This window comes from Pseudophryne corroboree, chromosome 6 (assembly GCF_028390025.1).
Source record: "Pseudophryne corroboree isolate aPseCor3 chromosome 6, aPseCor3.hap2, whole genome shotgun sequence".
Classification (NCBI taxonomy): domain Eukaryota; kingdom Metazoa; phylum Chordata; class Amphibia; order Anura; family Myobatrachidae; genus Pseudophryne; species Pseudophryne corroboree.
In genome coordinates this window covers 456,602,682-456,628,700 of record NC_086449.1, presented here as the reverse complement: position 1 = coordinate 456,628,700, position 26,019 = coordinate 456,602,682, and the positions used below count along the sequence as shown (strand labels likewise).

Below are 26,019 nucleotides of genomic sequence, written 5' to 3'. Positions count from 1 at the left end.
TTTTTTTATACTGTGCCATCAATGGAGGGCAACTATCTGGTTCTCTCCCATCGATGGCAAAAGCATTTGACATCAGCCATAAACCATTGATGATTAGGAATCATCGGTGGTCGATGGCCATCCCTAGCGCAAGCTTTCAATGCACACTTGCTCCGGCTGTTTGTCCTGGCTCCTATGTGAGGCTGCTGCTACAGTCCACGGAGGGAGCAATGGCAGCCGGGACCCAGGAGCTATGGGGAGCACTGTTCATTGAGGGAGCGCCTGCAGCCGGGAGTGACAGGGAGTATTGTCCACAGATGGAGTGAGGGCAGCCAGGACCAGGGAGCTACGGGCAGGAGGTGACTTCTTCCCGGCGAGTCCCTTTCACTCACATCCTGTCTGCTTTTTACCAGCACTCCCATCCTGCCCCACACCACTATTCCTACCCAGCCCCCGCACTGCTTATCCTCCTAATCTGTCCTCCTGCTCTGCACTACTTCTCCACCTATCCTGTACCCTTTATTCCGCACTACTACTACTCCTCCCATCCAGCCTGCCTGCTCGGCACTACTTCTCTTATCTTACCCCCCTGCTCCGCACAAATCCTCCTCCAATCCTGTCCCCTTGCTCCGCCTTACTACAACTCCCATCCAGCTCCTCTGCACTACTCCTGCTCCTATCTTACCCTGTTCCGCACTATTGCTCCTCCTATATTACCACCCTGCTCCGCAGTACTCCAATCCTAACCTCCTGCTCCGCACTACTCCTCCTCCTATCCTGCCCCCCCCCCCCCCCGCTCCGCACTACTCCTCCTATCCTGCCACCCCTGCTCCGAACTACTCCTCCTATCCTGCTCCCCCACTCCGCACTACTCCTCCTTCTATCCTGCCCCCTTGCTCTGCACTACTCCTCCTCCTATCGTGCCCCCGTGCCACACTACTACTCCTATCCTGTCCCCTTGCTCTGCGCGACTACTACTCCCCCCCCCCCCCCGCTCCACACTATTCCTCCTATCCTGCCACCTGCTCCACACTACCCTTCCTATCTTGCCCACCTGCTCTACACTACTCCTTCATCCTTTCCTGTCCTCCTGCTCCGCACTACTACTCCTCCTATCCCCCTCACAGCACAATGGGGGAAGGGGAGCAGAGTGAGATTGTGCCCTCTTCCATGAGGTCTCATGCCTTTTCAGAAATTTTACACATGAAAAAGGACAATTAAATCTAACCTCGACTTCCACTCTTCTAAACACTGCACCAAGTACATGTTTTAGCTCTCAGGATAGATTATCCATTTGCTTTACCATACCAGGACAGTCTGGCTGTGGGTAATGGTAATCTAGTTCAGTCCAACTGCTGCTAAGCAGAGCTGTAGGACAACAGAACACTTTTTTTTTTTTTATGTTTAATAGGGCATTATAAAAGACAAAGATGGAGTAGTCCAAATACTGAAGTTATAGGGGGACACTTTACACTGAAACAACTGGTGTAATTAACGCAACAGAGACTCCATTTTCTGAGTTTTGACCGTATTTTGCTGCCGATACATACCACCATCTAAGATGTAAAAATTATATGTACAGTGATGCAGAATATAAAATAATCTGTATTTTAGGTACACTGCAGCTAAAAGAACAAAATGAATACTCCAATGAACATGGTATCACTGTTGCAATTCTTTATTTTTTATCATATAAATCACAATGTTCCCCATAACCTTAAAAAGGCACGCCGCTATTGTAAAAACGTATACAAATGCTACCTAGCAAATGTATATTTATGAAAATCAGGCAAATAAAACTGTATGGCTTTACAACTTCAGTAAAAGCAGGGACACTATATGTATAGGCTTGATATGGGTTATAGATAATTTCTGTCATTTAAAGACAAGGAATAGAAAAAGAGGGATAATAATAATGCAAAAGAAAATCACATAACACAAGAACACACACCAGAGTAGAAAAAGCTTCTATGTACCTGCATGCTAACAACACCCCTTAAAATAAACGTTATGACTAGAAATAAACCCATACGTACACATACGTCTTCAGTTAAATGGAAAAGGAGTAAAATAACCAGGCAACTTATTATAAGCCTAAGAGGATCATAACTTAACCAGGATAAAAATGTATTGCTCATTACATTGACAAAATAATTATAGAAAATAAATATTTAGCATTATTATTGATGGCAAATTTCCCCAATGTAAAAGGGTTGTTTAGTCCCATGTGTTAGCAGCCAATTACTGCTTCTGACCATGGCGTGGAGTGAGGCGGGGAGAGAGATTCAAGCTGCATAGGACAGCATATACATTGGTTACATAACAGGGTAGCACAAAAGAAAACCTACATTATGTATACAGTTGATATATCTGTAATACATACATTTATGGCACTTTTATTCAAAATTGCTAAAGCAGTAAGACACAAAAAGCAAATCAGAGGATTTCTGTAGTAAGAAAGTACAAAAACTTGCCAATGATCAATTTGCTGTTGGAATTTAATTAGAGGACTCCCAGAATTAGGATACTAGCTCTGTGAGTAAACACAAAGTGCTCTTTTACAGGCAAAATAAATGGAGGCGATACAGAACCTACAAAAAAGATTAACAGTTAACTTAGTTACCTGCTGCATCATATTCTCAGTGGGAATGCATCTGAGCTGCAGGGGTACAGAAATATCACTGAGTTTGAAATGGCCCCATTGCGTTCTGTTTGGGATGTTTAAATCCCCAACTAAAGTAAGAAAATAGTTGCCTCAATAGGTGTCCTGTATACCAAATCATTTTCTATATATTTCACTGTAGCTAAGAGCTTTAAACCTAGAATACTTATCAGGCAAGCCATTATTTTATATTAAAAGAAAAAAAAATGAAGAGAGAGAGAGAGAGAGAGAGAGAGAGAGAGAGAGAGAGAGAGAGAGAGAGATTTTCTTTTTTTTACATTTTCATAAACTACTTTTTAAATCAGAATTGACTGGGGTTTATGTTCATGAAGAAGAGAAAACCCCAAAACCTCAAATGTTATTAAAAAAAAGTGGAATAAAACAAACAAACAAAAAAAGCGGACACTTTAGGCATCCTTTCAATCACACAGTGTTTAGAAATTCCTGAGACACATGAAAGCAAATGTCAAAAAAAATACAAATATTCAAAAATAGCTCGTAAATCGCTGCAAAATGGTACATTTCAAATATTTGGTTTGGAACAAAGGCTGGTTAAAGACCATACAGAATGAAATATTTTCATGCAAAGACAAACAAAAGCAGTTTATTCCCATATAAGGACAATTATAAAAACTTAGTTTTAGTTCCTAAACAAATCGCAAGATCAGTAGAATCCCAAAAAGTATTAAGTAGGCAGGCAACATATGGATTTGCAATTTCAAAAGCATGATAAGTTATTAGGGAAGCGTACATTGCCAGTCAGTAGCGAGTAATGGTAATGTCTGGAATTGCTATACAGTACAGTACAAAATTTCCAAGCAGAATTTTTAAAAAAAGGAACAATTATCAAACCAAGAAAAATACATTGTAGGTATTGTTGCAGAGAAAGCCCGTTCTGTATAAAAAAAAAGGGACTGGAGTTTATTAAACCCTTCCCATTGATCTGATTTATGATACTTGGGTGAAAGGCATCGATGATCTTTGAGAAATTTCTATATAGACAAACTCCAGACAGGCAGTTCTAAACAACCTCAAACCTTAAGTGACGTAAATGAGATTTGTAGGGAGATAAGTTACAATCTGTATACAGAAACCCACCAAAAGAAGAAAACAATATAACCCAATTACAGGGGTGGGAGGGATTTATCAAGCCTTGGTGTTGCCCACAGCAACCAGATTCTAGGAATCATTTTATAGACTGGTTGCTATGGACAACAGCCCCAAAAGTCCACATTAGAAGGACTGATAAATTTCCCACTTAGTCTTTGTTGCTGCAGCCATTTTGGAGACTATTCACGTTAAGCAAATAATACATTCAAGTAGACACTTCAATGAGTACATGCTGAAGTAATGCAATAACATAGTCCTAGTCCCTACATCTCATTATACTACCGTGATCACTTACAGCTTCATGTAACACAGACTTTCTGTATTTAAATAGACCATGCCAAAGGGTGCTTCTATAATGGTACGTTGACTGACCGTAACAGGCACTAAGTGCATCAAATCTGATAAAGTATCTTCGTTGTTAGATGAAACTCAATAGGTTTTGCATCCTACTGGTTCTTCTTAAAAAGACATAAGGTGTAGCCTATGGGATCAGTATGAAATATCGGCGGACGGGATCACGGATGTCATGATCCGGACAGTGGGATCCCGTCCACTGTAATGCCGGCAGCGGGGCGAGCGCCAGAAAGCCCCTTGCAGCCTTGCTGCGCTCGCCACAGGTTCTATTCTCCCTCTACGTTTTTCATGGACACCCACAGAGGGAGAATAGACTGTGGTGCCGGTATTCCAGTGTCGGCATTTCACCACCAGTGCGGATTCCGGCGTTGGCATTGTGACTGCCGGTATCCCGAATAACGGTATTTTAACTGCTTCCCTAGACTACAGTAAATATTTTCATTTGCAAGCTACTTTTTCAACACATTCCCACAAATAAAATGACCGCATGGGAACGTATTGTCCATAGGACCCCGAATTTTCAGACAAACCTACTAGCACTGGTAGAAAAAAAAGACGCTACAATTTACTTGTGCAAGTTTCTGGGTTTTGATTAAATATTTCTGTGCCGGTGAAATAACCCATAAATGTAGACAGATAGCAAAGAACTAAAATCATTTGCATTAAGAGAAAACTCCCAAATCCTACAAATTGTGAGTGTGCGGTATAATTTATCACTGCGGTGTACATGTCTTAAGAAGGTAACAGAAAAATCTGTGAGGCGAAAAGAATTTCTAACTGGATCTAAATAAAATAAATAAATAAATTCAGTGTACCATGTGGCAGGAAAACACGAAGCAAGTGATACAAATTGGAATGCAAAACTGTGGTTTATAAAAGATTGTAAAATGCGTATCTGGGTAGCTTTAGATCTGTATGACCAGTGTCTTCCGAGCCTGCTGTGGCTGCCCTTTGCGGTGAACCAAGTGTACTCAGATGACACTGCAACTTCATGTAGGCAACGTGATAGTGAAGCCAGCACAACAGTTAGTGTAACCAGTCCTACAGAAAGCACTCAGCTACTGTAGCTCTGTAGTTCAGGAATCCTCATGGTACAAAATTAAAAATCCCACATCTTGTTCAGTCTTTGAAGGCAATACTGTGTGGCTGGCACAGAGAGAATAAACCGGACAGTCCTTTTACTAACACAAAAACAACCATAGCCTACAAGTCCAAAAAATGTCACCTTTGCAGCAAACGTAATCATTTTATTCAGGGTTGATGGGGGAGGCACACTGAAAAAGAAAAAAAGGAGAATGGATTAGGTATAATTTGTATGCATGCATTCTGTAGCAAACTCCATTCAGGATATAGCACTTTACTGTCCCACCTTGGGAATATATGACCCTTGCAAAAAGAAGTCCATTTTATTAGGCTCAATGGACTAAAGCAATATGATTTATGGTTGAGATGGTTAATACAGCAGCTGTGAAACAAGATTACTATACAGTATTGCTGGCATCCTTCACGATCTACTTTACATGGGAACTGTGGAACAGCTGCTACGATAATCTCCTTTAACCAAATAAGATAAGTTACGAACTGGCAAAAGGGGAGTCTTATGAAAAGCACACACAGTTGTCAGCACAGAACCTCTCTCTAAATCAGCAGTAATTTGTTCAAGTCTGAGGAGATGAACACATTAGATGTATAAAACGGGTTTAAAACAAACGTGAAAGGAGCCTCTTATCACTACTGGAGGACCATTATACTAGTTTACCCTATCTTTAAAGTCACCACTGCCCTCCATATATCATGAAATGGCACAATACAGCCCTGTCGTCACTTAAGTGATCTATTTATTAATGTAAATCTGTAGTCCAGCTCCATAAATGGTCATGCCTCTTTGCCACAAATCACTGCGATATCAAATGTTCTCCTTTTTCTTCTTCTTCTTCTTTGGGGGGGGAGGAAGAGGGGGGGCATTTTTAAAGTGGCAGACACCATAACATGGGTTTCGAACAGAGCCCTTCCCGACAAAGGGTAAAAAGTAAATTAATAGCCAACACTATATAAAACTTTTACTTCCCGATTTAGACTCTAGTGGGTGAATTTACTAAAGGTTCTAACTGAGAATTGGTGATGTTGCCCATAGAAACCAATCAGATGCTGTCTGTCATTTTCTAAAAGGCAATAGAGAAATGATAGCCCATATCTGATTGGTTGCTATGGGCAACATAACAAATTCTCAGTTTTAGAAGCTTAAGTACATTTACCCCTAAGCATCAGATTTTAAAGCTGAGCATACCCTATACAATTATTTGGTAGATAATCTGTGTTTGGAATGAAAACCTGGTAATGGATGAGAGCAACTGACAATCGACCATTTGCTACAAAACACTGGAAATTGGATAAAACCTGTTGTGTATACAAATTGGTTAAACTCACGAACAGGTTTTGTCCATTTTCCAGTATTTGGTAGCAAATGGTCGATTGTCAGTTGCTCTCATCCATTACCAGGTTTTCTCATTCCAACCACAGATTATCTGTCAGATAATTGTATAGTGTATGCCCAGTTTAAGACCCCGTGCTTCAGCTTTCGTTTAGGCACACAATTTAAAAGGGCAATGCATTTACTAGCTGTGTTTTTCTAGTAAAGTCGTTGCCCTTTTAAATTTTAGGCATAAACATGATTGGAAGCGAATGGCACTTAGGGGGAGATGTACTAAGCAGTGATAAAAGTGGAGAAGTGAGCCAGTGGAGAAGTTACCCATGGCAACCAATCAGCAGTAACGTAACATTTATAATTTGAATACTATAAAAGCATACAGAGCAACTGATTGGTTGCCATGGGCAAATTCTCCACTGGCTCACGTCTCCACTTTTATCACTGCTTAGTACATGTAATATGTCCCCCTTAGTAAATAAACGCCACTGTTTCTTTAATGTGTATGCACAGCCATTGCATTACAGAGAACATATTTCTAAAACCCAACTGTAATAAAAATGGGTGAAGAGTAAATAAAAAGCACTTATTTGCATCTTCTAGAGCCCTCACACGCAATGCGGACATACTTACCTCATGATTTCTTGGATGTTTACATCATTGCTCCAATTCATCTCAATACCAGGTACATGTCCCATACCAACTACTCCAACAACTATGGATGGGACACTCCTTCTAGGTTCAGCTGTGGAAGGAAAAATAAAGCAGAATGGTTAAATGCACATCAGTAATAGTACCATAATCAGAAATACATTTCTCCTTCGTCCTAGAGGATGCTGGGGACTCCAAAAGGACCATGGGGTATAGACGGGATCCGCAGGAGACATGGGCACTTTAAGACTTTAAATGGGTGTGAACTGGCTCCTCCCTCTATGCCCCTCCTCAAGACCTCAGTTAGATTCTGTGCCCAGAGAGACTGGACACACACTAGGGGAGCTCTCCTGAGTTTCTCTGGAAAATACTTTTTTTAGGTTTATAATTTTCAGGGAGCACTGCTGGCAACAGGCTCCCTGCTTCGCGGGACTGAGGGGAGAGAAGCAGACCTACTTCTGTGAGTTAAAGGCTCTGCTTCTTAGGCTACTGGACACCATTAGCTCCAGAGGGTCTGATCACTTGGTATAGCCTAGCTGCTCGTTCCCGGAGCCGCGCCGTCGTCCCCCTCAGAGAGCCAGAAGAAAGAAGCCATGCGAGTAACCGAAGTACAGAAGACTTCACAAAAGACGGCAGAAGACTTCAGTCAGAGGTATTGCGCAGCGGTCGCGCTGCGCGCCATTGCTCCCACACACCAGCGGCACTATTTGGGTGCAGGGCGCAGAGGGGGCGCCCTGGGCAGCAATAAGACCTCAAATCAGCCTGGCAACAGTACATACAGTGCATAGGCACTGTATACTAACCCCCGCCAGTATAAAAAATAGCGGGACATAAGCGCACCATTACGGGGGCGGGGCTTGGTCCTCCAAGCTCTAGTCAGCGCCATTTTATCTCCACAGTGAGCTGCAGAGACGCTGGTCCTGGCCTCCTACACTTCTGTGACAAGTAACAGGGTGCTAAACAGGGGGGGGGGGGGGGGCACAGCAAATTTGGTGTTGATTATTATTATTAAAAGCGCTGTCAGGCGGGGAGCAATCAATCTATATATATATATATATATATATATATATATATATATATATATATATATATATATATATATATATATACACATACATACACACACACACACACACACACACACACACATACATACACGCAACAGGAAAGGAGAAAAGAAGAGAAGAGAAAAGAAAAAAGACCCCTGATACATGAATACATACAAACACACACACATACTTTCGGACTGGGATAGGCGCTGGGTGTGAGCTGGCAAACTCCTTCTGTGTTTCTCTAATAGGCCTTATTGTGGGTCTGTCCCCTATAGCCCAGTGTGATAGTGTTGTCGGTACGAGTGTGTCGACATGTCTGAGGCTGAAGGCTCTTCCCAGGAGGAGGCTGGAGTAGAGACAGAACAGTGTTGGGGAGTGAATCTGTCGGCACCGCCGACTGCTGATTGGGTAAATATGTTGAGTGCCTTGAATGCAAATGTGGCTTTATTAAATAAGAGATTGGATAAATCTGAGGCTCAGAGCCAAACATGGAGACAATCCATGGAAGATGCCAGAAACGTCAGTTTACCCAAATAGCACACACTGATACCGACACGGATTCGGATTCCAGTGTCGACTATGGTGATGCCAGGTTGAATCCTAAACTGGCTAGGAGCATTCAGTACATGATTGTGGCAATAAAAGAAGTGTTACATATCACGGAAGACTCGGCTGTTCCTGAGACAAGGGTCTGTATATTTAAAGGAAAGAAACCTCCGGTAATGTTTCCTCCCTCTCATGAACTGAACACTCTTTTTGAAAAGGCTTGGGAAGTTCCTGAAAAAAAGTTGCTGATTCCCAAGAGAATTATTATGGCATACCCGTTTCCCTCTGAGGATAGGAAAAAGTGGGAGTCGACCCCCAACGTGGACAAGGCTCTAGCACGGCTGTCCAAGAAGGTGGCGCTTCCGTCCCCTGACACGGCGGCCCTAAAGGATCCTGCGGATCGTAAGCAGGAAACTACTTTGAAATCTATTTATGTCACTACGGGTACACTGCTCAGACCTGCAGTGGCATCAGCATGGGTGAGTAGTGCAATTGAAAAGTGGCCAGATAACTTATTATCTGACTTGGATACCATGGATAGGGATAGCGTTCTTTTGACCCTGGGTCATATCAGGGACGCTGCAGTCTAAGGGAGGCTGCGAGAGATGTTGGCCTCTTGGGATCAAGAGCCAATGCCATGGCAATCTCGGCTAGGAGAGCATTATGGACTCATCAATGGAATGGTGATGCTGACTAAGAGGTCTATGGAGGCTCTGCCGTATAAAGGTGGTGTTTTGTTTGGCGAGGGCCTCGCGAACCTGGTATCTACAACTACCGCGGGTAAGTCATCTTTTCTACCGTATGTCCCTGCACAACAAAAGAAGACGCCTCCTTATCAGATGCAGTCCTTTCGGTCTAATAAATTCAAAAAAGGACGAGGGTCCTCCTTCCTTGCTGCTAGAGGTAGGGGAAGGGGTAAAAAAAATTGCCGGCTGGGGCAAGCTCCCAAGAGCAGAAGTCCTCCCCGGCCGCTGCCAAATCCACATGATGCTGGGGCTCTGCTGCTGGAGTCCGCACCGGTGGGGGCACTTCTTCAATTCTTCAGTCAGGTCTGGGCTCGTTCGGCCCTGGATCCTTGGGTGCTAGAAATAGTGGTCCAAGGGTACAAACAGGAGTTTCAAGACGTGCCCCCTCACTGATTTTTCAAATCGGCCTTACCAGCTTCTCTTCCGGAAAGGGAAGTAGTATGCGCTGCGATACAAAAGCTGTGTCTGCAGAAAGTTATTGTCATGGTCCCCCCGTCACAGCAGGGAGAAGGTTTTTATTCAAGCCTGTTCGTGGTCCCAAAACCGGATGGCTCGGTCAGACCGATTCTGAACCTAAAATCCCTCAATTTCTTTCTAAAACAATTCAAATTCAAGATGGAATCTCTCCGAGCAGTGATCTCCAGTCTGGAAGGGGGGGAATTTTATGGCGTCAGTCGACATAAAAGATGCCTACTTACATGTCCCAATATTTCCTCCACATCAGGCTTACCGGAGGTTTGCTGTTCAGGATTGTCATTACCAATTTCAGACGTTGCCGTTTGGTCTTTCCACGGCTCCGAGGATTTTCACCAAGGTAATGGCGGAAATGATGGTGCTCCTGCGCAAGCAGGGTGTCACAATTATCCCGTACTTGGACGATCTCCTGATAAAGGCGAGATCAAAGGAGCAGTTACTAAGAAACGTTGCGCTCTCCCCGACAGTCCTGCAACAACATGGTTGGCTCCTAAATTTGCCAAAGTCACAGTTGGTTCCGACAACGCGGCTGTCATTCTTGGGCATGATCCTAGACACGGAACTGCAGAGAGTCTTTCTCCCAGTAGAAAAATCTCCGGAAATCCAGTACATGGTCAAGGAGATTCTGAAACCGGCAAGAGTGTCGATTCATCAATGCACGCGGGTGTTGGGGAAGATGGTGGCAGCATACGAAGCCATTCCGTTTGGCAGGTTCCATGCCAGGGTGTTTCAGTGGGACCTGTTGGACAAGTGGTCCGGGTCTCACCTGCACATGCACCGGAAAATAAGCCTATCTTCCAGGACCAGAGTATCTCTCCTGTGGTGGCTCCAAAGTTCTCACCTCCTAGAGGGACGCAGGTTCGGGTTCCAGGATTGGGTCCTGGTGACCACGGATGCAAGTCTCCGAGGCTGGGGGGCAGTCACACAGGGGGAAAATTTCCAGGGAAAATGGTCAAGCCAGGAAGCCTGTCTGCACATAAACATTCTGTAATTAAGAGCCATCTACAACGGCCTTCTACAAGCGGAACATCTTCGCGATCTGCCCGTCCTGATTCAGTCGGACAACATAACAGCAGTGGCGTACATAAACCTCCAGGGTGGAACAAAGAGCAGAGCGGCGATGGCAGAAGGCTACAAAAGTTCTCCGTTGGGCAGAAAAACATGCAAGCGCTCGGTCAGCGGTCTTCATTCCGGGCGTGGACAACTGGGAAGCAGACTTCCTCAGCAGACACGATCTTCATCCAGGAGAGTGGGGTCTGCATCAAGAGGTCTTTGCAGAAGTGACAAGTCATTGGGGAATTCCTCAAATAGACATGATGGCGTCTCGACTCAACAAGAAGATTCAGAGATATTGTTTCAGGTCGAGGGACCCTCAAGCCTGTGCAGTAGACGCCCTGGTAACACCGTGGCTGTTTCAGTCGGTATATGTGTTCCCTCCACTTTCACTCATTCCAAAGGTGATAAGGATCATAAGAAGAACAAGGGTTCAGGCGATACTCATTGTTCCAGATTGGCCACGGAGGGCCTGGTATCCGGATCTTCAGGAATTGCTCATAGGAGATCCCTGGCCTCTTCCTCTAAGAGAGGACCTATTACAGCAAGGGCCGTGCGTGTTCCAAGACTTACCGCGGTTGCGTTTGACGGCGTGGCGGTTGAACGCCAAATCCTAGCTCGGAAGGGCATTCCCGGTGAAGTCATCCCAACTCTGCTTAAGGCTAGAAAGGAGGTAACGGCTTAGCATCATCACCGTATTTGGAGAAAATATGCGTCTTGGTGTGAATCCAAGAAGGCTCCTACGGATTAATTTCAGCTGGGTAGTTTTCTCCATTTTTTTGCAAGCAGGTGTGGATGCGGGCCTAAAGTTAGGCTCCATTAAAGTGCAGATTTCGGCCTTATCGATTTTCTTTCAAAAAGAATTGGCCGCCCTTCCAGAGGTTCAGACTTTTGTGAAGGGAGTGCTGCACATCCAACCTCCATTTGTGCCCCCAGTGACACCATGGGACCTTAACGTGGTGTTGCAGTTTCTTATGTCACACTGGCTTGAACCTTTACGAAAGGTTGAGTTAAAATTTCTCACTTGGAAAGTGGTCATGCTTTTGGCCTTGGCGTCCGCAAGGCCGGTGTCGGAGTTAGCGGCATTGTCTCACAAGAGCCCCTATTTGATCTTCCATGAGGATAGAGCGGAATTGAGAACTCGCCAACAATTTCTGCCAAAGGTAGTTGCTTCGTTTCACATGAACCAGCCTGTTGTGGTGCCTGTGGCTACTGAAGCCTTGGCTGTTTCAAAGTCTCTCGATGTGGTCAGAGTTTTGAAAATTTATGTAGCCAGAATGGCTCGTATTAGGAAAACAGAAGCTCTGTTTATCCTGTATGATCCCAACAAAATTGGGGCTCCTGCTTCTAAGCAGACTATTGCGCGCTGGATCTGTGATACGATTCGGCATGCTCATTCTACGGCAGGATTGCAGTTACCGGATTCGGTGAAGGCCCACTCTACCAGAAAGTTGGGTTCATCTTGGGCGGCTGCCCGAGGAGTCTCGGCGGTTCAACTTTGTCGAGCAGCTACTTGGTCGGGTTCAAACACCTTTGCTAAGTTCTACAAGTTTGATACCCTGGCTGATGAGGAGCTCATGTTTGCTCAATCGGTGCTGCAGAGTCATCCGCACTCTCCCGCCCGGTCTGGAGCTTTGGTATAAACCCCATGGTCCTTTTGGAGTCCACAGCATCCTCTAGGACGAAGGAGAAAATAGGATTTTAATACCTACCGGTAAATCCTTTTCTCTTAGCCCGTAGAGGATGCTGGGCGCCCGTCCCAATGCGGACTCTATCTGCAGTACTTGTTCATAGTTATTGCTTTTGTTACACAAAGGTTGTGTTTTTGGTTTCGATCAGCCTGTTGCTGATTTTTTGATTCATGCTATTAACTGGTTTTAGTTCAATGCCATGTTGTACGGTGTGTGGTGGTGTGAGCTGGTATGTATCTCACCCTTGGTTAACAAAAATCCTTTTCCTCGAAAGGTCCGTCTCCCTCGGCACAGTTCCTATAACTGAGATCTGAAGGAGGGGCATAGAGGGAGGAGCCAGTTCACACCCATTTAAAGTCTTAAAGTGCCCATGTCTCCTGCGGATCCAGTCTATACCCCATGGTCCTTTTGGAGTCCCCAGCATCCTCTACGGACTAAGAGAAAAGGATTTACCGGTAGGTATTAAAATCCTATTTTGTGCAATAAGCATTATTTAGATCTACAGTATTTTCACTACTTTGTGGTTTTACATTAGTAAAATAGCCACAACCAGCAGCATCTAATATTAATATATAATTTAAAACATCTTAAAAATAAGAATTTACTCACCGGTAATTTTATTTCTCGTAGTCCGTAGTGGATGCTGGGGACTCCGTAAGGACCATGGGGAATAGACGGCTCCGCAGGAGACTGGGCACATCTAAAAAAAGATTTAGGTCTATCTGGTGTGCACTGGCTCCTCCCCCTATGACCCTCCTCCAAGCCTCAGTTAGGACACTGTGCCCGGAAGAGCTGACACAATAAGGAAGGATTTTGAATCCCGGGTAAGACTCATACCAGCCACACCAATCACACCGTATAACTCGTGATAGGAACCCCGGTTAACAGTATGATAACAACGGAGCCTCTGAACAGATGGCTCGCAATAACAACCCGATTTGTGTAACAATAACTATTTACAAGTATTGCAGACAATCCGCACTTGGGATGGGCGCCCAGCATCCACTACGGACTACGAGAAATAGAATTACCGGTGAGTAAATTCTTATTTTCTCTGACGTCCTAGTGGATGCTGGGGACTCCGTAAGGACCATGGGGATTATACCAAAGCTCCCAAACGGGCGGGAGAGTGCGGATGACTCTGCAACACCGAATGAGAGAACTCCAGGTCCTCCTCAGCCAGGGTATCAAACTTGTAGAATTTTGCAAACGTGTTTGCCCCTGACCAAGTAGCAGCTCGGCAAAGTTGTAAAGCCGAGACCCCTCGGGCAGCCGCCCAAGATGAGCCCACCTTCCTTGTGGAATGGGCTTTTACAGATTTAGGCTGCGGTAGTCCCACCGCAGAATGCGCCAGCTGAATAGTGCTACAAATCCAGCGCGCGATAGTCTGCTTAGAAGCAGGAGCACCCAGTTTGTTGGGTGCATACAGGATAAACAGCGAGTCAGTTTTCCTGACTCCAGCCGTCCTGGAAACATAAATTTTCAGGGCCCTGACTACGTCCAGTAACTTGGAATCCTCCAAGTTCCTAGTAGCCGCAGGCACCACAATAGGCTGGTTCAAGTGAAACGCTGATACCACCTTCGGGAGAAACGGAGGACGAGTCCTCAACTCTGCCCTATTCATATGGAAAATCAGATAAGGGCTTTTATAGGACAAAGCCGCCAATTCTGACACACGCCTGGCCGAAGCCAGAGCCAACAGCATGACCACTTTCCATGTGAGATATTTCAAATCCACAGTCTTAAGTGGTTCAAACCAATGTGATTTCAGGAACTCCAAAACCACATTGAGATCCCAAGGTGCCACTGGGGGCACAAAAGGAGGCTGAACACGCAGAACTCCTTTGACAAAAGTCTGAACTTCAGGCAGTGAAGCCAGTTCTTTCTGGAAGAAAATCGACAGGGCCGAAATCTGGATTTTAATGGACCCCAATTTGAGGCCCAACGTCACCCCTGCTTGCAGGAAATGCAGGAATCGACCCAGTTGAAATTCCTCCGTTGGGGCCTTCCTGGCCTCACACCAAGCAACATATTTCCGCCAAATGCGGTGATAATGTTTTGCGGTGACATCCTTCCTGGCTTTGATCAGGGTAGGGATGACTTCCTCCGGAATGCCCTTTTCCTTCAGGATCCGGTGTTCAACCGCCATGCCGTCAAACGTAGCCGCGGTAAGTCTTGGAACAGACAGGGCCCCTGCTGCAGCAGGTCCTGTCTGAGCGGCAGAGGCCAAGGGTCCTCTGAAAGCATCTCTTGAAGTTCCGGGTACCAAGCTCTTCTTGGCCAATCCGGAACCACGAGTATAGTTTTCACTCCTCGCCTTCGTATTATTCTCAGTACCTTGGGAATGAGATGCAGAGGAGGAAACACATAAACCGACTGGTACACCCACGGTGTTACTAGAGCGTCCACAGCGATCGCCTGAGGGTCCCTTGACCTGGCGCAATATCTTTTTAGCTTTTTGTTGAGGCGGGACGCCATCATGTCCACCTGTGGTCTTTCCCACCGGTTTACCAGCATTTGGAAGACTTCTGGATGAAGTCCCCATTCTCCCGGGTGGAGGTCGTGCCTGCTGAGGAAGTCTGCTTCCCAGTTGTCCACTCCCGGAATGAACACTGCTGTCAGTGCTAACACATGATTTTCCGCCCATCGGAGAATCCTTGTGGCTTCTGCCATTGCCCTCCTGCTTCTTGTGCCGCCCTGTCTGTTTACATGGGCGACCGCCGCAATGTTGTCTGATTGGATCAGTACCGGCTGGTTCTGAAGCAGGGGCCTTGCTTGGCTTAGGGCATTGTAAATGGCCCTTAGCTCTAGAATATTTATGTGAAGCGAAATCTCCTGATTTGACCACAGTCCTTGGAAATTTCTTCCCTGTGTGACTGCGCCCCAGCCCCGAAGGCTGGCATCCGTGGTCACCAGGACCCAGTCCTGTATTCCGAATCTGCGGCCCTCTAGTAGATGAGCCCTCTGCAGCCACCACAGCAGCGACACCCTGGTCCTTGCCGACAGGGTTATCCGCTGTTGCATCTGGAGATGGGACCCGGACCATTTGTCCAACAGGTCCCACTGGAAAGTCCTTGCGTGGAACCTTCCGAATGGAATTGCTTCGTACGAAGCTACCATTTTTCCCAGGACTCGTGTGCATTGATGTACCGACACCTGTCCCGGTTTTAAGAGGTCTCTGACTAGAGATGACAACTCCTCGGCTTTTTCCACTGGAAGAAACACTTTTTTCTGGTCTGTGTCCAGAATCATTCCCAGGAACAGAAGACGTGTCGTCGGGACCAGCTGTGACTTTGGAATATTGAGAATCCAGCCGTGCTGTTGTAGCACTTCCCGAGAAAGTGCTACCCCCACTACCAACTGTTCCCTGGACCTCGCCTTTATCAGGAGATCGTCCAAGTACGGGATAATTAAAACCCCCTTCTTGCGAAGGAGTATCATCATTTCGGCCATTACCTTGGTAAAGACCCTCGGTGCTGTGGATAACCCAAACGGCAGCGTCTGGAACTGATAATGACAGTCCTGTACCACAAATCTGAGGTACTCCTGGTGAGGAGGGTAAATGGGGACATGCAGGTACGCATCCTTGATGTCCAGGGAGACCATGTAATCCCCCTCGTCCAGCCTCGCAATAACCGCCCTGAGCGATTCCATCTTGAACTTGAACCTTTTGATATAAGTGTTCAAGGATTTTAGATTTAAGATGGGTCTCACCGAACCGTCCGGTTTCGGTACCACAAACATTGTGGAATAGTAACCCTTCCCTTGCTGAAGGAGGGGTACCTTGACAATCACTTGCTGTGAATACAGTTTTTGGATAGCCACCAACACTGCCTCCCTGGCAGAGGGAGTTGCTGGTAAGGCAGATTTTAGAAAACGGCGCGGGGGGGGGGGGGGGGGGGGGGGGGACGTCTCGAATTCCAGCCTGTACCCCTGAGATACTACTTGAAGGGCCCAGGGATCCACCTGTGAGAGAGCCCACTGTGTGCTGAAATTTCTGAGACGGGCCCCCACCGTACCCGGATCCGCCTGTGAAGCCCCAGCATCATGCTGTGGACTTACCGGACGCGGGGGAGGACTTTTGCTCTTGGGAACTGGCTGTATGCTGCAGCTTTTTCCCTCTACCTTTGCCTCTCGGCAGAAAGGATGCGCCTCGAGCCCTCTTGTGTTTATGGGGCCTCTGTGCATCACGCATGTATAAGACAGCGTCCTTTATATGCTCTACTGTCAGCAAAATAGTGTCCCTATCCAGGGTATCAATATTATCCGACAGGGAATCTGACCACGCAGCAGCAGCACTGCACATCCATGCTGATGCAATCGCTGGTCGCAATATAATGCCCGTGTGTGTATATATAGCTTTTAGGGTAGCCTCCTGCTTTCTATCAGCAGGATCCTTTAGGGCGGCCGTATCCGGAGACGGTAGTGCCATGATAAACATGTAAGCGCTTTATCTACCCTAGGGGACGTTTCCCAACGTGACCTATCCTCTGGCGGGAAAGGGTACGCTGCCAATAACCGTTTAGAAATTATCAATTTCTTATCGGGGGAAGTCCAGGCTTCCTCACACACCTCATTTAATTCCTCAGATGCAGGAAAAACTACTGGTAGTTTTTTCTCACCGAACATAATACCCTTTTTTGTGGTACTATCAGAAATGTGTAATACATTTTTCATTGCCTCAATCATGTAACGGGTGGACCTATTGGAGGGTACACTAGTCTCATCGTCGTCGACACTGGAGTCGGTATCCGTGTCGACAACTGTGTCTGCCATCTGAGGTAGCGGGCGTTTTAAAGCCCCTGATGACATTTGAGACGCTGGAACAGTCACAAGCTGAGTAGCCGGCTGTCCTATGTCGTCAAACCTTTTATGTAAGGAGCTGACACTGTCACGTAATTCCTTCCATAAGTCCATCCACACAGGTGTCGACCCCTCAGGGGGTGACAACACATTTACAGGCATTTGCTCTGCCTCCACATCATTTTCCTCATCATACATGTCGACACAGCGGTACCGACACACAGCACACACACAGGGAATGCTCTGACAGAGGACAGGACCCCACAAAGCCCTTTGGGGAGACAGAGGGAGAGTATGCCAGCACACACCAGAGCGCTATATACCACAGGGATATCACCTATAAAGGGTGTTTTCCCTTATAGCTGCATATATATATATATATATTATACTGCGCCTAAATTTGTGCCCCCCCTCTCTTTTTTACCCTTTCTGTAGTGCAGGACTGCAGGGGAGAGCCAGGGAGCGATCCTTTCAGCGGAGCTGTGAGGGAAAATGGCGCCAGTGTGCTGAGGGAGATGGCTCCGCCCCTTTTTCGGCTGGCTTTCTCACGCTTTTTGTGTTATTCTGGCAGGGGTACTTTACACCTATATATCCTCTGGGGCTATATATGGTGTCAGTTTTGCCAGCCAAGGTGTTAATATTGCTGCTCAGGGCGCCCCCCCCCAGCGCCCTGCACCCATCAGTGACCGAAGTGTGTGGTGTGCATGAGGAGCAATGGCGCACAGCTGCAGTGCTGTGCGCTACCTTGGAGAAGACAGAAGTCTTCAGCCGTCGATTTTCCGGACCTTCTTGCTTCTGGCTCTGTAAGGGGGACGGCGGCGCGGCTCCGGGAACGGACGACGAGGTCGGGTCCTGTGTGCGATCCCTCTGGAGCTAATGGTGTCCAGTAGCCTAAGAAGCCCAAGCTACCACCACTTAGGAAGGTTCGCTTCTTCTCCCCTTAGTCCCTCGCTGCAGTGAGCCTGTTGCCAGCAGGTCTCACTGTAAAATAAAAAACCTAAACTATACTTTCTTTCTAGGAGCTCAGGAGAGCCCCTAGTGTGCATCCAGCTCGGCCGGGCACAGAAATCTAACTGGGGCTTGGAGGAGGGTCATAGGGGGAGGAGCCAGTGCACACCAGATAGACCTAAATCTTTCTTTAGATGTGCCCAGTCTCCTGCGGAGCCGTCTATTCCCCATGGTCCTTACGGAGTCCCCAGCATCCACTAGGACGTCAGAGAAAATAGGATTTTGGTACTTACCAGGTAAATCCTTTTCTTTGAATCCATAGGGGGCACTGGAGTACTCTTGGGATATGGACGGGGCGTAGCTGGAAATGGCACATATTTAAATAAGTAACTGGCCATCCCCTCCATATTCCCATAGAGCCTTCAATATTTTTATTGGGCCGAACAGGAGTGATAGAGAGGATGAACCATAGAGAATTACATATAACATTATATGAACCTATAACATTATAATATAATGGTCAACACTAAAGTTGACACATAACGTAACTGATAACAATCAGTTGACACCATAACATCGTATGCATTGGTGCTAAAGTGTTACCATAAGATCCACAGTACTTACCACAAGACAGGTAAACTGCTCTGGGTGGGCGTCCAGTGCCCCCTATGGATTCAAAGAAAAGGATTTACCTGGTAAGTACCAAAATCCTATTTTCTTTTTCATCCACTAGGGATCACTGGAGTACTCTTGGGACGTACCAAAGTTTCCCGTTGGGTGGGAGAGCTGTTTGGCACCTGTAACACTACACGGCCAAAGCTAGATGCTGATGCCGTAAACGTAGCCAACCTGTAAAAGCGCACCAACATGCGCACTGATGGTCATGCACTGATGACCATGTAGCAGCTCGTCTAAGTAGTTTCGTAGAAACTCCACGACCTGCTGCTCCTGACGTTCCCAAAAAACGTATGGAATGGTCTGACACTGATGTAGGCGGTTGAAGCCCGCTTATGACGTTCACTAGAACGTGTGGAATGGTCTGACCCTGATGTAGGCGTTGTAGCCTATCATGAAGCCAAGCCTGACGTATGACATAAGGTCTGCTTGGAAGCTGGTAAAGCCATCCTCACTACATTATAGAGAACAATGTGTCTGTTCTACGTACAATTGATGTTTGGGTTACATAAACGCGTAGTGCGCGTACCACATTCAAAGTAACTTAAGTTCCCGAACATATTGATAACCCAGGAACTACATTAATTAATTGATGCGTGACATTATACTATCTTTGAAAGGAAAACGGAATTTGTGCGAAGTTCCGCCCTATGATCATAAAACACCAGATTGGGGGACTTGTCATGCAAGCCATCCTATGTTAAAACACGCCTTGCTGAGAGGCTAAGGCTAAGAGAAAAGTGTTTACCAATTGAGAAACTTAACATCCACCTGTTGTAAGAATTCAACAAATGAAGACTGTAAAAAAAAAAAAAAAACTAAAACCAGATCAAGTCCCATGGCGCTGTAGGTGGTATAAAAATGGAGGTCGTCTGAGGACACCTTGCAGGAAGGTGTGTACAATCGGCAAAGGAGCCAAACACCTTTGCAGGTAAATTGACATGGCAGAGACCTGCACCTTGAGTGTAGAATATAGTCCTTCACCAAACCCAGTCTGTAAAAATATTAAAAGACGGGATAACTTGAAAATGATGTTGGAAACTTCTGAGCGTCACACCAACCTATAGAGGCACGCTAAATCTTATGATAATGAGCTGCCGTACTGGCTTCCCAGCCCCTACCATGGTTTGTATACCAGATTCTGGAATGCCATCCGTTCTTAAGAGAGCGCTTTGAACAGCCACCCGTCAAACGCTGTCGCGCTAAAATCGGGGTAAAAGAACGGACCCTGGTGGAACAGGTCCGGACGTGGCGAGAGCGGTGAAGGATCGGCTGCGAGTAGTTCGCGGAGATCCGAAAACCATGCCCTCCGAGGCCAATGTGGCGCCACTAGTATGACTGTCATGGAGTCTTGTATGATCCATTTTAGTACCCGAGGAAGCAGCGTAAACGTTGTAACAGATTCACAACGCTGTACAGCCACGCGATCGTGAGAGCATCCACAGCTACTGCCTTCGGAGCTCTTGTACTGGACACATACCGGGATGTTTGATGATTTTTAATTTTTTTTGCGAGATGCCAATAGATACCCCTGTGGGTAACTCCACCGCTGGACCAACATCTGGAACACTTAAGAATTCAATGCTCAGTGTCCTGGAATAAGCTGCCTCCCAGCTGTCCACTCCCAGAATGAACATCGAGCAACTTGCCGCATGGTCATGCGACTTCGAATCCCTCCTTGATCGGTGATGTATGCGATCGCCGTTGTGTTGTCTGACCGCACCTGGACAGTCTGAGACCGGAGCATGTGCCCTGCTTGCCGCAGCGCGTTGTAAATTGCCCTGAGTTCCAGGACATGCAATTGACCGAAATCTTCCGTGATTTGTGAAGTTGATCATTTGGGACCCCAGGTCCCCAACCTCTGAGACATTTTTAGAATTATCCAATTCCAGACGCCGAACATTGTCCCTGCGGTAAAATTATGTACTTGGAGCCACTAGAGTAGTGAAACTCTGGCCCTTAGAGACAACCGTACTATTTGATGAACTTGTAGGAGCGTGCAAGAACATCCAGGTGAAAATGACCTGAGTGACTCCTGCGAACTGGAGTGCGTCTAAAGACGTCACTCTCCTTCCCAATAGGCGAAAGGCCAAACGGATCAAAACTGTCTGTGGCTTGCGTACGAACTGTACGTGATGACGAACAGTTTGTGTGGTGTGTTCAGGCAGGTAAATCCATTTATTCACGGAATTATCCCTATGCATGAGTCCGTTGTTACGGAATGAGGCTTGATTTCTCGAGGTTAACAATCTAACCGTGCTGAACGACGCTATTGTACGTTAGTAAGGCCCGTTGCATGACGAAGTTTTGAGACGGAGCTTTAATGAGCAGATCTGCAAAACACGGAACTGTTATCACTTCCAGGGATGAGCTATCACGATAGCCATTACTTGTGACAACCCTAGGCGCCATACGAAGCCAGCCTCCCCCAACGAGGAACGGCAATAGTGCCGGACTACGAGAAATAGAATTACCGGTGAGTAAATTCTTATTTTCTCTGACGTCCTAGTGGATGCTGGGAACTCCGTAAGGACCATGGGGATTATACCAAAGCTCCCAAACGGGCGGGAGAGTGCGGATGACTCTGCAGCACCGAATGAGCAAACTCAAGGTCCTCCTCAGCCAGGGTATCAAACTTGTAGAATTTTGCAAATGTGTTTGAACCCGACCAAGTAGCAGCTCGGCAAAGTTGTAAAGCCGAGACCCCTCGGGCAGCCGCCCAAGAAGAGCCCTTTCCTCGTGGAATGGGCTTTTACAGATTTAGGATGCGGCAGTCCAGCCGCAGAATGTGCAAGTTGAATCGTGCTACAGATCCAGCGAGCAATAGTCTGCTTAGAAGCAGGAGCACCCAGCTTGTTGGGTGCATACAGGATAAATAGCGAGTCAGTTTTCCCGACTCCAGCCGTCCTGGAAACATATTTTCAGGGCCCTGACTACGTCCAGTAACTTGGAAGCCTCCAAGTCCCGAGTAGCCGCAGGCACCACAATAGGTTGGTTCACATGAAAAGCTGAAACCACCTTAGGAAGGAATTGGGAACGAGTCCTCAATTCCGCCCTATCCATATGAAAAATCAGATAAGGGCTTTTACATGACAAAGCCGCCAATTCTGATACACGCCTGGCCGACGCCAAGGCCAACAGCATGACCACTTTCCATGTGAGGTATTTTAGCTCCACGGTTTTAAGTGGCTCAAACCAATGCGACTTTAGGAAATCCAACACCACGTTGAGATCCCACGGTGCCACTGGAGGCACAAAAGGGGGCTGAATATGCAGCACTCCTTTAACAAAAGTCTGAACTTCAGGCAGTGAAGCCAGTTCTTTTTGGAAGAAAATTGACAGAGCCGAGATCTGGACCTTAATGGAACCCAATTTTAGGCCCATAGTCACTCCTGACTGTAGGAAGTGCAGAAATCGACCGAGCTGAAATTCCTCCGTTGGGGCCTTCCTGGCCTCACACCAAGCAACATATTTTCGCCATATGCTGTGATAATGTCTTACGGTCACATCTTTCCTAGCTTTAATCAGCGTAGGAATGACTTCCTCCGGAATGCCCTTTTCCTTCAGGATCCGGTGTTCAACCGCCATGCCGTCAAACGCAGCCGCGGTAAGTCTTGGAACAGACAGGGCCCCTGCTGCAGCAGGTCCTGTCTGAGCGGCAGAGGCCATGGGTCCTCTGAGATCATTTCTTGAAGTTCTGGGTACCAAGCTCTTCTTGGCCAATCCGGAACCACAAGTATAGTTCTTACTCCTCTCCTTCTTATTATTCTCAGTACCTTGGGTATGAGAGGCAGAGGGGAACACATAAACCGACTGGTACACCCACGGTGTCACTAGAGCGTCCACAGCTATCGCCTGAGGGTCCCTTGACCTGGCGCAATATCTTTTTAGCTTTTTGTTGAGGCGGGACGCGATCATGTCCACCTTTGGCCTTTCCCAACGGTGTACAATCATTTGGAAGACTTCTGGATGAAGTCCCCACTCTCCCGGGTGGAGGTCGTGCCTGCTGAGGAAGTCTGCTTCCCAGTTGTCCACTCCCGGAACGAACACTGCTGACAGTGCTAACACATGATTTTCCGCCCATCGGAGAATCCTTGTGGCTTCTGCCATCGCCATCCTGCTTCTTGTGCCGCCCTGACGGTTTACATGGGCGACCGCCGTGATGTTGTCTGACTGGATCAGCACCGGCTGGTGTTGAAGCAGGGGTCTTGCCAGACTTAGGGCATTGTAAATGGCCCTTAGTTCCAGAATATTTATGTGTAGGGAAGTCTCCTGACTCGTCCATAGTCCTTGGAAGTTTCTTCCCTGTGTGACTGCCCCCCAACCTCGAAGGCTGGCATCCGTGGTCACCAGGACCCAGTCCTGTATGCAGAATCTGCGGCCCTCTAGAAGATGAGCACTCTGCAGCCACCACAACAGCGACACCCTGGTCCTTGGAGACAGGGTTATCAGCCGATGCATCTGAAGATGCGATCCGGACCACTTGTCCAACAGATCCCACTGAAAGATCCCTGCATGGAACCTTCCGAATGGAATTGCTTCGTAAGAAGCTACCATCTTTCCCAGGACTCGCGTGCAGTGGTGCACCGACACCTGTTTTGGTTTTAGGAGGTCTCTGACTAGAGATGACAACTCCTTGTTTCGGCCATTACCTTGGTAAATACCCTCGGTGCCGTGGACAGACCAAACGGCAACGTCTGGAATTGGTAATGACAGTCCTGTACCACAAATCTGAGGTACTCCTGGTGAGGAGGGTAAATGGGGACATGCAGGTAAGCACCCTTGATGTCCAGTGATACCATGTAATCCCCTTCGTCCAGGCTTGCAATAACCGCCCTGAGCGATTCCATTTTGAACTTGAACCTTCTTATATAAGTGTTCAAGGATTTCAAATTTAAAATGGGTCTCACCGAACCGTCCGGTTTCGGTACCACAAACATTGTGGAATAGTAACCCCGTCCCTGTTGAAGGAGGGGTACTTTGGTTATCACCTGCTGGGAGTACAGCTTGTGAATCGCCTCCAGCACCGCCTTCCTGTCTGGGGGAATAGTTGGCAAGGCTGATTTGAGGAAACGGCGAGGGGGAGACGTCTCGAATTCCAACTTGTACCCCTGAGATACCACTTGTAGAATCCAGGGATCCACCCGTGAGCGAACCCACTGGTCGCTGAAGTTCCGGAGACGGGCCCCCACCGCACCTGGCTCCACCTGTGGAGCCCCAGCGTCATGCGGTGGACTTAGAGGAAGCGGGAGAGGACTTTTGTTCCTGGGAACTTGCTGTTTGGTGCAGCTTTTCCCCCCTACCTCTGCCTCTGGGCAGAAAGGACGCGCCTTTAACACGCTTGCCTTTCTGGGGCCGAAAGGACTGTACCTGATAATACGGTGCTTTCTTTGACTGAGGGAACATGGGGTAAAAATGTCGACTTCCCAGCCGTCGCTGTGGAAACGAGGTCCGAGAGACCATCCCCAAACAAATCCTCACCCTTGTAAGGCAAAACCTCCATGTGCCTTTTAGAATCCGCATCACCTGTCCACTGCCGAGTCCATAATACTCTCCTGGCAGAAATGGACATTGCATTTATTCTAGATGCCAGTTGGCAAATATCCCTCTGTGCATCTCTCATGTATAAGACTACGTCTTTAATATGCTCTACAGTTAGCAATATAGTGTCCCTGTCAAGGGTATCAATGTCATCAGACAGGGAATCTGACCACGCAGCTGCAGCACTGCACATCCATGCTGAAGCAATAGCCGGTCTCAGTATAATACCTGAGTGTGTATATACAGACTTCAGGATAGCCTCCTGCTTTCTATCCGCAGGTTCCTTTAGGGCGGCCGTATCCGGAGACGGTAGTGCCACCTTCTTTGACAAGCGTGTGAGCACTTTATCCACCCTAGGGGATGTCTCCCAACGTATCCTATCCTCTGGCGGGAAAGGGTACGCCCTTAGTAACTTTTTGGAAATTACCAGTTTCTTATCGGGTGAAAACCCACGCTTCATCACACACTTCATTTAACTCTTCAGAAAGGGGAAAAAACCACAGGTTGCTTTTTCTCCCCAAACATAATACCCTTTTTTGTGGTACCAGGGTTAATGTCAGAAATGTGCAACACATTTTTCATTGCCGTAATCATGTAACGGATGGCCCTATTGGAATGTACACTAGTCTCATCGTCGTCGACACTGGAGTCAGTATCCGTGTCGACATCTGTGTCTGCCATCTGAGGTAGCGGGCGTTTTTGAGCCCCTGATGGCTTTTGAGACGCCAGGGCAGGCACGGACTGAGAAGCCGGCTGTCCCACATCTGCTATGTCATCAAACCTCTTATGTAAGGAGTTGACACTGTCATGTAATTCCTTCCACATATCCATCCACTCAGGTGTCGACCCCGCAGGGGGTGACATCACATTTATCGGCACCTGCTCCGCCTCCACATAAGCCTCCTCATCAAACATGTCGACACAGCCGTACAGACACTCCGCGCACACACACAGGGAATGCTCTGACTGAGGACAGGACCCCACAAAGTCCTTTGGGGAGACAGAGAGAGAGTATGCCAGCACACACCACAGCGCTATAAATCACAGGGATGTACACTATAATGAGTGATTTTACCCTATAGCAGCTATATATATATATATATATATATTAGTATTTGCGCCTAAATTTAGTGCCCCCCCTCTCTTTTTTACCCTATTGAGCCTGGAAACTGCAGGGGAGAGCCTGGGGAGCATCCTTCCAGCGGAGCTGTGAGAGGAAATGGCGCCAGTGTGCTGAGGGGGATAGCCCCGCCCCCTTCACGGCGGACTTCTCCCGCTTTTTTTTATGGATATATGGCAGGGGATTTTA

The 26,019-nt window shown here is 47.1% G+C and overlaps 1 protein-coding gene across 4 annotated transcripts in view; it reads right to left on the bottom strand.

Moving 5' to 3' along the window:
- Nucleotides 1-1,641: 1,641 nt before the first annotated feature.
- The window catches only part of TRABD (TraB domain containing), a 97,707-nt gene continuing 73,329 nt past the window's right edge, over nt 1,642-26,019 (bottom strand). For all 4 annotated transcript variants that reach the window (XM_063927147.1, XM_063927149.1, XM_063927146.1 and 1 more), the window contains exons 9-10: nt 7,164-7,275; nt 1,642-5,379 (exon numbers count right to left, since the gene is read on the bottom strand). In XM_063927147.1, the coding sequence (XP_063783217.1) occupies nt 5,205-5,379; nt 7,164-7,275 (287 nt within the window). In that variant the 3' untranslated portion in view covers nt 1,642-5,204. The remainder of the gene's footprint in view (nt 5,380-7,163; nt 7,276-26,019) is intronic.